We start from the raw sequence: 15,612 nt of genomic DNA on the forward strand, positions 1-15,612 counted from the left end.
TGTTTGGGGTTTTAGGCTGGGTTTCTGTACAGCACTTTGAGATATCAGCTGATGTACGAAGGGCTATATAAATAAATTTGATTTGGTTAATGCTGAGGGTACAATGTATTAAAGACCAATGGAGGGATCGGAGAGAGTCCTAGCAAGGGCTTAGGAGCTTTACTTTTATTGTCCCTATTGGTCAGGTTGGAACTAGAGCAGGTGAGGTGGCCTCTGTTTCTCTCTTCCTCTCAGTCTCTCTTGTTGTCAATCTCTCTCTCTCTCTCTCTCACTCTCTCTCTCTCTCTCTCTCTCTCACTCTCACTCTCACTCTCACTCTCAGGAGGAATGCTGGGTAAATGAGGCTGTAGTGAGATGAGGCAGGGGAAGACTACTGCAGATAGACAGAAGGAGTCTGGCAGTCTCAGAAGATAACTCACAGGGAAGGAATTATGGTGCTATTGCCAGGAAAATTTGACTGATTGAAAATAGAGAGTGGGACGATGTGGATTTGTATTAATTTTTTAACCTTTTATTTAACTAGGCAAGTGAGTTAAGAACAAATTCTTATTTTCAATGACTGCCTAGGAACAGTGGGTTAACTGCCTTGTTCAGGGGCAGAACGATGATGAAGGTGAGAGAGTGAAAAGATGCAGAGAGGTAATGATTGTTACGCAGAGATGTAGGGTTAGGGTGAGACCAAGGTTCTACCCAAGGTTCTCCCTTCCCTAGGGGGCCATTGAGCAGTTTGCATTATCTGAAATTAAATTGATTTGTTGAATTATCACTTGATTTTGCTGAGTCAACCCACTCCCCCTAACTCTCCTTCCTTCTTCTCTCCTTACTCTCATCATCCCTCTGTACTTCGGGTTCAGCTTCCCAGCTGACATTAATCTAGGGTTTTAATCCAAGCCACCAAGTCTCCCCATCCCTTTAAAGGGGAAGAGAGATGTGTTTCAGAAGGCTGAGGTTAGTGGGGTATAAACCACTAACATCTGAGGGAAAGTTACATGGCTGGTAGTTATGCAGGAAACCTGAACATCCAAACAGCAAAGAAAAAATATATAATAACCGAGTGCGTGCTGGCAGAGAAGTCAGGCGCAGGAGAGCGAAAACTGATTTACAACGGTGTCGTTCCATAAACATAAAAACCACCATAAACAGAATAATCAATGAATGGGTCAAACAAAACCCAGTATCCACCAGCATAACGTACACAAGCACTACAATAAACAATTCCGGACAAGGACATGGGGGAAACAGAGGGTTAAATACACAACATGTAACTGATGGAATTGAAACCAGGTGTGAGGGAAGACGAGACGAAACCAATGGAAAATGAAAGGTGGATCAGCGATGGCTAGAAGGCCGGTGACGTCAACCGCCGAACGCCGCCCGAACCAGGAGAGGGACCGATTTCGGCGGAAGTCGTGACAGTGAGTGAAACTTGAATGAATTCACTATCCTGGTGCACTTTGTCTGCAACGACAGGATCATATCAGACTTTTAGGACACAGCCTGAGTATCAAGTTGGACTTCAAGGACCAATAAGCTGTAAAGCAGGACACAGTTAGACAGACAATGCGTAGACAGAGTAGTTTTAATATACCATCAGTTTACAAATCAGTTCAAAGTACAGTACAAATAATTCGCTTTGATACTTAACAATACTCCGCAGTTAATATTCAATAGCTCACGATGCATTGCATCCATGCATTAGTATAGTAGCTTTTACAAAAAAATACTATATTATATACTTCACTATGCATACACATTTTCATTTATATAATTTACTTTACTTCCAATAAAAAACAGAAAGAACAGAAAATATAACTAAATACACTTTTCTTATCAAAGGACTTGTTCAGATTGTTAATTTGGAGTAAGCAAATGTCAATGTGTAAACTCATCAAATAAACATCAGCTATCAAATAACCATCACCTATTTAGATACAGTGAAGCCCTTCATATACATTTTGAAATCAGAACGTTTACCACTTAAGGTAAGGCTAGAATGCCTTCTTGTGATGTGCAAATGTGACAATAGCGTCCTCTCTAAAATACCTCTAGTCTTCATCTACTATTCGGCTACAAGAAACTACTAAACTATGCCTAACTCTATCCTCTAGAACTGTCTGTTTCTTTTCCTTCATCTCTCTCTACCCCTCCTTCTCCTCTCTCAGTCTCCCTCTCTCTTTATTTATCTCTAATCAGAATGAATGGGTTAAAGCCCTGGGCAGTGAACATAGAGGGTTTACCTGCCTCCTCCAATCTGCCCACCCTTGTTCGGACACTCTACCCTCACACACTCTAGGGACATTTTCACTCTACCACAAACAACTTCACTATCCAAACAAATTAGTGGAGCTCAAATAGAAGATAAAGCCAATAATAATTTAAAAGAATTACTCACAATTCTTACTGTTAGTCACACTTGAAGGTATGACAACTTGCACTGCCCTTGTCTGTGTCCACATGTCAAGCATACAATTTAACATATCTAAAATAAAACATCTGTTGGTATGAAGATTCCTAATTTCACTATACTGTATACAGAAAAAAAAGAAGTATTTTAATGTGTGTAGCTTGTGCAGTGTTTGCACAATACAAGTTTTATTCTCTCTCACACATTTTGATCACATCACGCAGCAATTGAACAGGCTACAGTTAAAATTGTTAAACGTCTTTGACAAATGGCACTCACTATTACCGTAGTTTAACAAAGGAAACAATCATAGAATCAAACGATACATTCCGGGGGAAAGCTAGGGTTGGAGAAGTTAGCCTCTCTTTTAATGTTCCGAACATCACTGAGCAGAAAGAGATCAGTCCCTGTCCTCCACTGTATCTGGAAGACCTCAACATGTAGTCAGTCTCATTGGTTTCCAACATGTCAATCTCAGCTCATGAAACCAAATGTTGGCACCTTTTTAGTGATTAGCAATTAACACTGTACTAATTTGACTTGAAAGTCATTCCTTAATGAAAATGGCACTACTCTTAGTTTAACGAATGTCTCTTTAAAAGAATAACTGACGGGGCATTGTGCAGAGTAGACCATTGGGTACACAACATTGAGAGCAAGACTCAATCAAAACGTCTATGTTGTGACAGCTCAATATCAACAAGCGGAACAGCACAGCCATTGATCAGAATTTAGAACCAACACACTACACAAAAGCCACTGAAACAGTAAACGTCAAGGCAAATTTGTGTCAGTCATTTAGCTTTGAATGCAATGCAGGCTATGGCAAGTAGGTCTGTAGAGTCAATGCCTGTGTGTTGGACTAGATAGAGTGAGGACAGAGAGGATGTCCCTCTACCCTCTAGTCTCATGTCGCCACACATCCAAGTCTTGTTCACTTGGCTATTGAAATGAATGTGAAAAAGTCTTTAAACACATTGTACCCTTCTCATCAGAGAATTCAATCAAGTCAGTATGTGTTTATTAAAAGTGCGAGCATTATATGGCAGCTAATTTGAGTACAGTAAATGTATGAAGATGATGGATTGAATGTAAACTGAACTGTTGAAAAAACAAAGGAACTATAACAAATGAGTAAAGTGAAATTCTTTGATATAAAATCCTGCATTCTCTTTTAGGTAACCAAAAGTATGTTCTAAATGACCTTATAAACTGGGTGGTTCAAGCCCTGAATGCTGATTGGCTGACAGCTATGGTATATCAGACAGTATATCATGTGTATGACAAAAAGTTATTTTTTACTACTCTAATTACCTTGGTAAGCAATAAGGCACCTTGGGGGTTTGTGGTATACTGTATGGCCAATATACCACGGCTAAGGGCTGTATCCAGGCACTCCGCGTTGCGTCGTGCACAAGAACAGCCCATAGCCGCGGTATATTGGCCATATACCACACCCCCTTGTGCCTTATTGCTTATTTATGATGAGTGAGAGAGAAGAAATGATGAGGTGAGACAATGAGATGTATATTTACATTCTTTAATTCAAGTTCTCTCTGTACAGATACAAAGGCTTGAAAAAATTAAGTATTAACTAGTACTAAGAGGAATGGCTATGTATGTAAGTCTATCTCCAGGGTATTACACTTCTCAACTGGAAAAGCGATCAGGACAGATCTGGACCGAGGTGAAAGTCTGTATTTAACGATAGAATTGCCACATTGAAATATATACAAACATACAACGATAGAAATTAAATAGCCCCTAATGCTCCTTCAACTGTGCAGAGATATAGAGACGTATCTTCAGATTTCTAAAAGCCACCAGAAAATAAACATTTGATACTGTTCTAAAGGCAAGAAGAAGAAGTCCCTGTGCTGAATTTGTTAAAATCAGAAAGCCTTATTCTGTTACAAGCCTGTGGTGGGAGCACAACCACAAACTTACAGTTGTGAAACACAACCATGCTGAGAAAAAAAAAGAAGAAAGAACAGATCTAGCTAAATGCTGGGTCAACTGTATACTAGCCCAATGGATGGAGTATTCTCACATTGATTATCCAGATGTGGTATTAGGTGAATGCTTCTAGGGCTACATTTATATATAAAAAGAATATTAAGATACAACAAAGCCATACAAATGTAATGCTGAAGGGCTAAATTCATTAAGGTCATAAAGATGTGTATCTGCAGTACAGGAACTATAACATAATGATTACCACCATACTTGATTTTGCAATAGACTCTTCACGCTATAAAACACCTGCCGCCAACATGCAAGGGGACCTGTCACCTCATCATGCAGAAATCATCCATGGATTCTGTCAAAGTGGAAAGACAATGAAGATAGAAAACACCATGCACATAAATGCAGAGATATAAAAAGCAGACGCACATTTTAAAAGGATGAGTAAAACCCTGTCCAAGCTCTGTCCCGCTTCCAAAATATATGAGCCAGGATTATTCTGGGCACCATACCTTTCTTTCTCAATGTTCTCCTCCTTTCCTTTCCTCTACCCTCTCATCTCATCCCCCGCTCTCACCCAATCCGTTCAAATGACCTCCTCTGTTGACATCGAGTCCCTCCTCCCCACCCTGGATTCATAACCTGCCTGCCCCTCCTGGTGGCAGGTTGCTGGAACAACTCTGTATTTCTGGCCAGACAAGGGAGTTCTCTGGTCTCCAGAGGTAAATGGGAAAGTCATTGGTTGGCCTCGCTTGGCCTCGGTGTGCAGGGATCAGACCCGGCTGGTTGGATGGCAGCGGTAGGTGCAGTTGGAGAGGTGGTCGCGCTCTGCCCCCCCATCAGCACTCTGGGAGCAGCCCCCCTCACACGGAGACTCTGGAACACAGAGAGAGAGAGAGAGAGAGAGAGAGAGAGAGAGAGAGAGAGAGAGAGAGAGAGAGAGAGAGAGAGAGAGAGAGAGAGAGAGAGGGTCACCACACATAGATCTGAAAACTCTTCTCCACTATAAATCTGCCTCTTATTAGCCTTTTTCAGCCTGGACACTAGGCAAGGATTACATATCAAAGTGTTACTGAGTGAGACAGTGTTTTGAGACGTGCGTAATCCTGAGCCTAATACACTGTGAAAGGGACTGGTTATTTTCTGGAAACATACTGTACCTAGCAACAAGACCCACTGGGGATGAATGAACAAAACAGAACAGCAAAATTAAGTATTTTTCACAATATCAAGTCGTGTCTCCACAGATTTGAATAAGTTTTGCTACACTTGAATAGTCCTAACTTGTGTGGTGTGGCGGTGCTTTGACCCACTGACCAGTGGTGTCCTCTGTTTCTGTGGCCTCAGACAGCAGCAGGTGGGCTCTGAGAGGGCTGGGCAGGGTGGTCTGACTGGTGGCCTCCTGACTGGTGCCCAGCTGCAGACGCCTCATATGACGCACCACCGCCGTGGCATTAAACGCTTGCTGCGGGGCAGAACATTTAAATTAAGATCAGAATTTTGAAAAGTGATACATGATAAACGCCATAACAACTTTATTTGACTTAATAATAGTCTGCTGAATACTGCAGGATCTTTAGTATTCTACTAATATACTAAACACAGCACACCAGCAAAAATGTATTTGCATTTTGACGAGGACCAAAAAAAGTAACTCACCCTCCACTTGCTCTTGGCAAAGTTCTTCCTGATCTGAGCACTGACAGACTCATGGATGTTCTTATCTAGAGCAGTGTCACCAGCGATCCTGAGGGACAGAGAAAGACATGAGGGGACAACTTCTGCTGGTTGTCACAAGAACAGGTGAACACTTGGCAAAAGTACACATTTAGTCGATTATTCTCGACATGATAAAGTCGCGTTGTGTGTGTTTGTATTGTGACGGAGAAGATGGTGTTCACTACCAGGGGTGCTGCAGAGCCTGGTCACATGTGTAGCGTATCCTGGGGTCCTTCTCCATCAAATGGACTATGAAGTCTTTGGCTGAAAACACGGAATGAAAAGTCATATATTTAACTCAAAGGCAATGTCTTTTTTAAAACATACATTAGATATATCTAATGATGCTACTTACACAGAATCAAAAGGTAGCTGATGCAGAAAAAGACTCCTAGGCTACTACAGTAAAAGGAGCTTCACTGCAGCAGAAACACTGTCCAGACTGACTTGACAGTAAAATACATAAACTGGCCATGTGCCTTTGGCCTGACTTCAGAAACTCCCCACAGGACTATGTACTGTACCATGACCCCCAGAGCTCTATGTAATGGTGATCTCACAGGGCCTCAGTGATTGTTCTATGGCCAGTGAGTGTATTATGGTTAATCCCATCACACACACACTGACAGCTTGGCAGGAACACTCAAATCATAACAAACCCCAGACCAAGGTAAGTCATTTACAATAATATGAAACTGCTGACAAAGAGAACGAATAATGACAACATAGGTCTACTGGACCTGAGTCAGAGATATCGTCCCAGTAAGGAGAGTCAAACTCATATTCAGCCTTCAGAATCTGCTCAAAAAGCTTGGCGTCGTTCTCGTCATAGAACGGAGGGTATCCACACAAACTGCGTCAGAATAAGAGCACAAAGGCATCATGTGAAAGTTAGGGAATGAGTTGATTGTTGAAAATAATGAAGTGGAAACTAGGGTAACACAGTAAGACTGGTAGGAGAAAGACTAAAGTGAAAGAGCCAGTCCAACCCCATAACTCACAGGATGTAGGCGATGACACCGATTGACCAACAGTCCACCGCCTTGCTGTAGGGTTTCTGGGCCAACACTTCAGGGGCTGCCAACGATAAGAGAGCAGTGTTTTCATCAGCATCATTACACATCTAGCCTGACATGATCACTGGGTGTGCGCTTGCTCTCAAAACAGAGGGCTCTTTTCAATCTGTATTGCTGAAGCGATTGTAGCGCTATAAATGTAAAGGTCATTTCCTATTGAACTGTTTACAGTGAGTGCAGTCTCCGCTAACGCGGGAACAATGCCTTTTCATTTAAACCATGCTAAAATGCTGGATTTCCGCAATACGGATAGAAAAGAGTCCTAAATCATAGAAATCATGCTCTTGAAACGTAGACAGACACACAAAGGCATGTACTGATCAGTACCAGTCCTCCTTACCCACGTATCCTGGTGTTCCGCAGGCTGTGGACATGACACTTCCAGATCCCTCTATCTTCGACAGGCCAAAGTCACTGATCATGATCTTAGAGTCCTCTTCCATACTATAGTACAGAAGGTTCTCCGGCTGGAAAAGAAGACTGAGCATTCAATCAACTTTATTGTTCACTAACATTTTATAAACAGACACACACAAACTGGGGAAATAATTTGTTATTCAAACTAATGATCAATCAGTTTACACGCTGCTGAACTGCCTGTAAACAAATGATCTCATTAGAGGAGTAAAGATAATTAATCTAATTTAAAAGGCACTAAAGAATGATTGGGACAAAGGCATCATGTGCATAGGCAACAAACATGTTCCATACTATAAGGTCACCCTTAAACCTCTAGTAATTTGTAATACACTAATCGCAAAATAGTAAAATGGTTGAAATTCAAAGTTGCAATTTTCATAGCACACCTGGTGTCCTCATCTTATAGAGTGGCTATCATACATCCAGTATTGTGACTATTCAGTCATTGGACAGAAATAAGTAGGTAAATGACTCCAGTGTTAAACACTGAAATCTCCTCTTTCACTGTCATACACACCACCTGAACCTTGACCCCTAATCCAGGCTCACCTTCAGGTCGCGGTGTACGATGCCCATGTCATGGAGGTATTTGACAGCGTCCAGAATCTGCTGGATGAGCTTGCTGGCATCTTTCTCTGTGTAAAAGCCCTTCTCCACTATCCTGTCAAACAGCTCCCCACCAGACACCCTGGAAAGAGAGGAGGAAGGCGTCTGACGTACACCTGCTAAGTATGTCCATTTAACTTCCTGCTATATGCCTACATCACCACTAGGTGGAGGCATTGCTTCTTCCTAGATGAACCCACCACTGCTCTCTGTGTAAGCCATGTCATGCTGCCTCACAGAGAGAGAGAGAGAGAGAGAGAGAGAGAGAAGGACAGAGAAAAAGAGTGAGAGAAAGAGGAGGGAAGGAAGGGGGGGAAGAAAGAGAGGGATAAAGGGGATTTTTATTTGTGCGAACCCCCAACTGTTCTTTGGTTAAATCTGAATGCCCTTACAGCAGTGTTGCTAAAGTGAACACAACCCCCCCCCCCTTCATCTCACTACCCACTGTTTTCAACAGTAAAAGCAATCTCTATCTCTCTCACATACCACTCCTTCTCTTCTCTGTGTGTGTGTGTGTGTGTGTGTGTGTGTGTGTGTGTGTCAAATCAAATCAAATCAAATTTTATTTGTCACATACACATGGTTAGCAGATGTTAATGCGAGTGTAGCGAAATGCTTGTGCTTCTAGTTCCGACAATGCAGTAATAACCAACAAGTAATCTAACTAACAATTCCAAAACTACTGTCTTATACACAGTGTAAGGGGATAAAGAATATGTACATAAGGATATATGAATGAGTGATGGTACAGAGCAGCATAGGCAAGATACAGTAGATGGTATCGAGTACAGTATATACATATGAGATGAGTATGTAAACAAAGTGGCATAGTTAAAGTGGCTAGTAATACATGTATTACATAAGGATGCAGTCGATGATATAGAGTACAGTATATATGTATGCATATGAGATGAATAATGTAGAGTAAGTAACATTATATAAGGTAGCATTGTTTAAAGTGGCTAGTGATATATTTACATCATTTCCCATCAATTCCCATTATTAAAGTGGCTGGAGTTGAGTCAGTGTCAGTGTGTTGGCAGCATCCACTCAATGTTAGTGGTGGCTGTTTAACAGTCTGATGGCCTTGAGATAGAAGCTGTTTTTCAGTCTCTCGGTCCCAGCTTTGATGCACCTGTACTGACCTCGCCTTCTGGATGATAGCGGGGTGAACAGGCAGTGGCTCGGGTGGTTGATATCCTTGATGATCTTTATGGCCTTCCTGTAACATCGGGTGGTGTAGGTGTCCTGGAGGGCAGGTAGTTTGCCCCCGGTGATGCGTTGTGCAGACCTCACTACCCTCTGGAGAGCCTTACGGTTGTGGGCGGAGCAGTTGCCGTACCAGGCGGTGATACAGCCCGCCAGGATGCTCTCGATTGTGCATCTGTAGAAGTTTGTGAGTGCTTTTGGTGACAAGCCGAATTTCTTCAGCCTCCTGAGGTTGAAGAGGCGCTGCTGCGCCTTCTTCACGATGCTGTCTGTGTGAGTGGACCAATTCAGTTTGTCTGTGATGTGTATGCCGAGGAACTTAAAACTTGCTACCCTCTCCACTACTGTTCCATCGATGTGGATAGGGGGGTGTTCCCTCTGCTGTTTCCTGAAGTCCAAGTGTATGTGTGTGTGTGTGTGTGTGGGGGGGGGGGGCAGTCTGTGACTTGTGGTAACATGGGTAGAAGGAGAACAGAGAGAGAGAAAAAGATAGAGGCATAAAGCCAGCAGGATGATCACTCACAGCTGCATAACCAGGTAGAGGTGAGATTTACTCTCAAAGATGTCCTCCAGGGAGACAATGTTGGCATGTTTTAACCTAGAGAGAGATAGAGAGAGAAAGAGAGAAAAAGAGAGTCAAAGTCACAAACATTGTACATTACCATTAGAAATACAGAACTGTCTGACAACGTATGATCGTTAAACATAGCATTCTGTGATTTTCTCTGAAATCATTCTCATTAATTCTGTATCTAAATAAACATCATAGGGAGCACTTCATATGAACAAGTATTATTTTATATTAAAAAGGTACTTTATATATAATCTTGGTTATATATAATCTTGGTTAACCCAGAGCTAAAGTCCCATGTAATTGGTCAGATGGTTGATTAAGTTCTGGGTCCATGTTATGACAAATCTGTAGGCCAAATGTCCCCTCACCTTCGGAAATTCGAAAGATGCTAACACCTGCGAAATCATGATTTGTCCAAAGCACCGGAACTAATGCTGCCCGTTATCTCACATCTTCCATTGTATCATGACAGCTCTACGGTACCATTTCTGGTTACACAGTCTGTCGACGAGAGATTACAATATGTATGATACTAATTATCACTAATATTAGTTTAAGCTGGAGCTAGAGTTGTGTTGCCAGTGTTGACTGTGTGGTGGCAGGCGTCTCTCTAATTGGTTGAGCAGTGTATTCTGACGCCCCCCTGAGAGTCATTGGCGTGGAGACAGAACAGAACACTGAGCAGGTGAGTCACGGCTCTGGAGGTGGCTTTCTTCCATCATCCCCATGCTGCCCACCTACAACACTTCACCTTACACTCAAAGACTGAGAAAGACTGTTTACATACACGCACACCCCAGACACGCACACACACATACACACTCACTCACTCACTCACTCACTCACTCTCTCTCACTCAGACACTCCTCACAATCTTCTTTACTGTCATTTTACAATCTTTGGTTTGAGCTCAGCTTGAGTGTAGGAGCCATGAATTGGGGTAGAAAGCTAACAATGCTCCAACACAAGGCCAAATCCTCCTATGACTACAACAGAGTAGCTCCTCTATCAATAGGTGTCTCTCTCTCTACACCAAAGTATCATGGCACAGCGCAGGTAGAATACATTACTTTCCCCTTAAGCTACTGATAGTCCATCCATCTGTGTCACTACATTTTGAGATGGCAGGCACCCCAGTGATGACAGACACTTGTCACACTGGCACGGCTCGGAGAGAGGCCAAAACAAAAATGGAACCGCACCGCAGTATCAATTTTGTATCACGTGTGTTCCTATGCCCTGTCTGAAACATTGCTGCCTGGGGAAAATCACAACACATTATCATTGGCAGGAATCCAACTGAGACAAGAGGGAGATTATAAAAGCCTTTCAATTTCATTATGGTCTCTGTAAAGTGTTTCATTGAGTTGAGAGAGTGATCAGAGGTAATGAATTGCTCCATGCAGGGGCTGACTAATGGTTTTGTGCAGGACTCTGGGGGGGATACATGCAGTACAGTACAGTAGGCTAAACTATAGGAGTAAGGGAAGTTAGCGGCACAGCCCCTTCAACAGCTATAAAGGGTTATCCGTATCTCTCTCTCTCTCTCTCAGTAAGAAGTAAGAAACTGTCCCTCTTATTTGTATAAACTTGATTAACACTTTGCCATGTGATGTTACAGATCTATGCGGGACCATGAAGAGGTTTGTAGGGGCTTGGGGTTGATTACAGACTGTTAACAGATGACTATCCACAACCCTTCCCACTGATACCAACTACCCACTATATTCTACACTGTTTTTTACTTCGTGCTGTCTGATGCAACTCTGGGTGACTCAGCAGCTTTGTCTTGTTTCATTGCCTTACTACCCAAAATCCTCACTCCAGCCAAACGCTATGCCACGCCCACAGACTTTAGTTTCTTCTCCGCTATGAGTCTGGATCTGAGTACCTCCCCAACGATTTCTAGAACGCAAACACATTCTAACCATTCTGATTGGTCCCAGAAACTGATGGATGGGCCAGAGCCAGAACACAAAGCGGCATTTTGAAAATTGGTCAATGGCTTTGATACTCTGATTGGTTAGAGATGATCCGATCGCTGAAGACTTTGTTTTGTATAACACTCCTAATTTTGACGTCACCACAAACGACTTCAACGATGGCAGCCTCGGACTGAAGTATGTAGCGAACATAGAGCAGAGGAAGAATTCATTTTGAGTTGTCAGACAAGTTGTTTCATGGGTGCAGTAGTGATGTCCTCGAACAGATGTTTTACACCGTCATTAAGAGGCAGCCATCTTGCCTTGAGTAATTGGGTAAACAGACAGACAGAGTTCAGAATCTCACTTCAGGTTTCTCTGACAGTTCATGACCTCATGGGAATACACTAATGGGAAGAGTAGGAGGCTGTGTCACTACTAGAAGAATGAGGTGATCTGCAATGAAAATGTTACAATTCTGGCTTAATTTGGCTTTTAGGAGTTTAAGGTCTCTCTGTATCTCTCTCTCTCTTTCTGTCTATCTCTTTCTTTCTTTCTCTTTCTGTCTCTCCCTCGCAATCTCTCTCTCATTCCCACATTCTCAGCTCTAGAAATATACCTCTATATTCACTAGGCCTCTGTGTCTCATGTAACCCAGGTAACAAGAGCACTATAAATAGCTTAAGCCCCTCTAGTTTCATAGTTTCCGGCTTAGTCCGTAATTCCGCAGTTTTAAAGGGAGGTATTTTAACCAGACTGTCATTACTGCAACTGTAGTCACTATCTGTCTCAGAGTTAAATCACTTGCTCCCCTAACATCAATAAGCAACCTTGGTGTGTAAATGTGTGTGTGTTCATCACTCACTTGTGCAGGACAGCGATCTCATTTTCTATGCTGTTCTCTTTGCCTTCCAGGGCTTTCTTAGGGATGCATTTGATGGCCACCAGTTTCTGTGTCCTCTTCTCTTCCGCTAGGACCACCTCAGAGAAAGCCCCCCTGAAACACAAAGACAGGTCAGCCAAAGACATCACAAACCGCCAATCACATCTTATTCACATCATTTTTCTCAGCAACCATTTTAATGAGTAATCCAGGCCATCCCTCCAAGAGAAAACAGAGGAAAACGTCATTGTAAAAGGTTATGAACCAGAAAGAACCCAGCTCTACAGTTGGAGTCCATTGTCCAATTTCTCCTCTAAATGAATACTGAGGAAACTAGACATTTGCCTGGGAGGATATTGGTTGGCATTGCTATGTACAGGTATATTATCAGTGCTCCAGTACCCATTCTGAAGTCAGTGGAGCAAGATCTGGAAAACCTCGCAATCTTGTCTCAACAAGCAGGGGTTACAAAATCGTTTTTTGCAATTTTACCCAAATAAAACAATTTTCTAGTCTCACTAGATAAAATATACTTTATTTCTGGCCAGATTCTAAAGCCACAGTTGGCTGTGACCCAGGAGGCTTTTGCCATGATGCTGATGCATCATCTGGGAAACACCATAGGTCAACTCATGAGAGATAGACACAATGAAGAATGACAGGGAGAGTGGCAGAGTGAAAGAGAAAGAGAGAAAGTGAGAGAGAGAAAGTGAGAGAGAGAGAAAGTGAGAAAGAGAGAGTGAGGATGTTCCCCAATGATGGAAAAAGTTTGGGAACCACTGATCTAACTACTGTGGAAACGGAACCCAGCTGCAACCCAAGGGGACTGGCCACAGCCCACCACTTAGGAAGCACTGTTCTAAACGGATCATTATGATTCTGGGCCCAAATCTAGCCCTGCATCAGGGGGTGGGAGGTTACCAGTTCAAATTCCTCTCTAGAATCTGGGGCAGTTGCCATTCTGAACTATGAAGCCACCAGGAGGGACCAGACTAGAAATGGCAGAGGGCAAAAAAAAGACCAGTGATAATGACGATAATGATAATGATGATCTCATAAGCTTGCCAGACTGTTTCAGGATTAGCCAGCTCTATTGACAGTACCACACCCTCTCATGTGTCAATGTGTTCTGTTTACTCAGAAGATACGTAATTACAGACAGTAAACATGATCTAGTCTAAACAGTACATTTAGATGTATGACTGATAACGATGCCTTAGAAAAAAACATCTAGAAAGATTTAATCATCTATAAGTATTTCATAACCAAACAACATTGATCGCTCTGATTAAAGCAGAAAATCCTGAGGGATGTTAAGAAAACAAGCCTATGCAGTATGATGACTAATTCATAAGAACAGAGCAAGTGGTTTTGGTTCAGTGACGTGCTGTGGGCCTTGGCTGAGATGGAGCAGAGCAGAGTTGTGGGTGTGTTTACTGAGCTGATCCTAACAGGATGTTCTTATCATCACCAAGAGACACAAGTCCGGGAAGACGCCTGGCCCTGATGCTATTCAACACTAAACTGTCTCAGCATACTACTAATACCAGCAGACAGAGCCTCCTCTGAGATACACTCACATATACACTATCCAAACACACACCTATCACAACAGTTCACAGCTGTGCTCTTCTATACAGACTACGGTACTAGTCAAACAGTCAACTAAACTAACATTTAGTCAACAGTATTTCAGTCAGTCAACAGTTAAAACAGCCAAATGTTCACATAGTCAAGCATCCTAGAAGAAATGTATTTTAACAGCCAACTGTCCCTTCACAGTCAGTCTCTAAAATCAACATTTTGCTTCTGAGCTTCTAAAGACAGTCTGTCACTATGCTGACAGTCTAGTGTCCCAACGGAGCCTTAAGATCATCACTGTTTGAAACAAACACTTTTACATAAGAATAGCCAGGCAGGGTCCCTAGGGGAGGGAGTAAAAAGTACACTCAAAGCCAATTTTATTGAAGCTTTAGTCCCAGTGAAAAAGTATTGTCCTCTAACACTGTCACGCCCTGATCTGTTTCACATGTTCCTGTGATTATCTCCACCCCCTCCAGGTGTCACTTATTTTCCCCAGTGTATTTATCCCTGTGTATCCTGTCTCTCTGTGCCAGTTCGTCTTGTATGTTAGTCAAGTCAACCAGCATATTTTTCCCGTACTCCTTTTGCTATTCTCTTTTTGTTAGTCTTCCAAGTCTTGACTCCAGCCTGACTCTGGACTACTTTCCCGCCTGCCTGCACTGACCTTGATTCTGCCTGCCATTTGGTACCTTCCAGACTCTTAATTGGTTTTGTCCCTTTTGCTTGTCCACAACCATTCTCTTGCCTTTCCATATTGGATTAATAAATATTAATATATTGTAAGACTCCAACCATCTGCCTCCTGTGTCTGCGTCTGGGTCTAGCCTTGTGTCGTGATAGTACGAACTGGCCATGACAGACTGAGCAGACTTGGACCATCACCACCACGCTGTCTCCCTGAAGGGAGCCACCATTGGGAGACATCAGGAGTTGCTACAGGGCCTTTTGGAAGGGCTCAGTTCCTTGACGGAATGCCACGACCATGGGTTAAAGGCTATTATGGAGAAAATCAGGGAGTTAGCTCAGAGACTGTCAGCCACCTCTGGAAAAACCCAGTAATTTTTCCCTATTTGTGGTGAGTTGGTACAGCCTATCCCGTCTCCCCGTGAACCCCGCTTACCTCCTCCAGAGCGATATTCATGGAATTCTGGTACCTGCCAGGGTTTTATTTCTAAGTGCTCGCTTATTTTTGAGCCACAGCCATCTTAGTTTTCTTCAGACCGATCAAAGATAGCGTATATAATTACGCT

At 42.6% G+C, this 15,612-nt stretch overlaps 1 protein-coding gene across 3 annotated transcripts in view; it reads right to left on the reverse strand.

Annotated features, from left to right (window-relative positions):
* Positions 1-1,561: 1,561 nt before the first annotated feature.
* Positions 1,562-15,612, reverse strand: part of camk1b (calcium/calmodulin-dependent protein kinase Ib) — a 76,491-nt gene continuing 62,440 nt past the window's right edge. For all 3 annotated transcript variants that reach the window (XM_020483263.2, XM_031825035.1, XM_031825036.1), the window contains exons 3-12: positions 12,761-12,892; positions 9,923-9,997; positions 8,134-8,272; positions 7,505-7,631; positions 7,090-7,165; positions 6,829-6,941; positions 6,274-6,352; positions 6,029-6,116; positions 5,687-5,834; positions 1,562-5,245 (exon numbers count right to left, since the gene is read on the reverse strand). In XM_020483263.2, coding sequence (XP_020338852.1) covers positions 5,142-5,245; positions 5,687-5,834; positions 6,029-6,116; positions 6,274-6,352; positions 6,829-6,941; positions 7,090-7,165; positions 7,505-7,631; positions 8,134-8,272; positions 9,923-9,997; positions 12,761-12,892 — 1,081 coding nt within the window. In that variant the 3' untranslated portion in view covers positions 1,562-5,141. The remainder of the gene's footprint in view (positions 5,246-5,686; positions 5,835-6,028; positions 6,117-6,273; positions 6,353-6,828; positions 6,942-7,089; positions 7,166-7,504; positions 7,632-8,133; positions 8,273-9,922; positions 9,998-12,760; positions 12,893-15,612) is intronic.

This window comes from Oncorhynchus kisutch, linkage group LG5 (genome assembly GCF_002021735.2).
Source record: "Oncorhynchus kisutch isolate 150728-3 linkage group LG5, Okis_V2, whole genome shotgun sequence".
In the NCBI taxonomy this organism is placed as follows: Eukaryota; Metazoa; Chordata; class Actinopteri; order Salmoniformes; family Salmonidae; genus Oncorhynchus; species Oncorhynchus kisutch.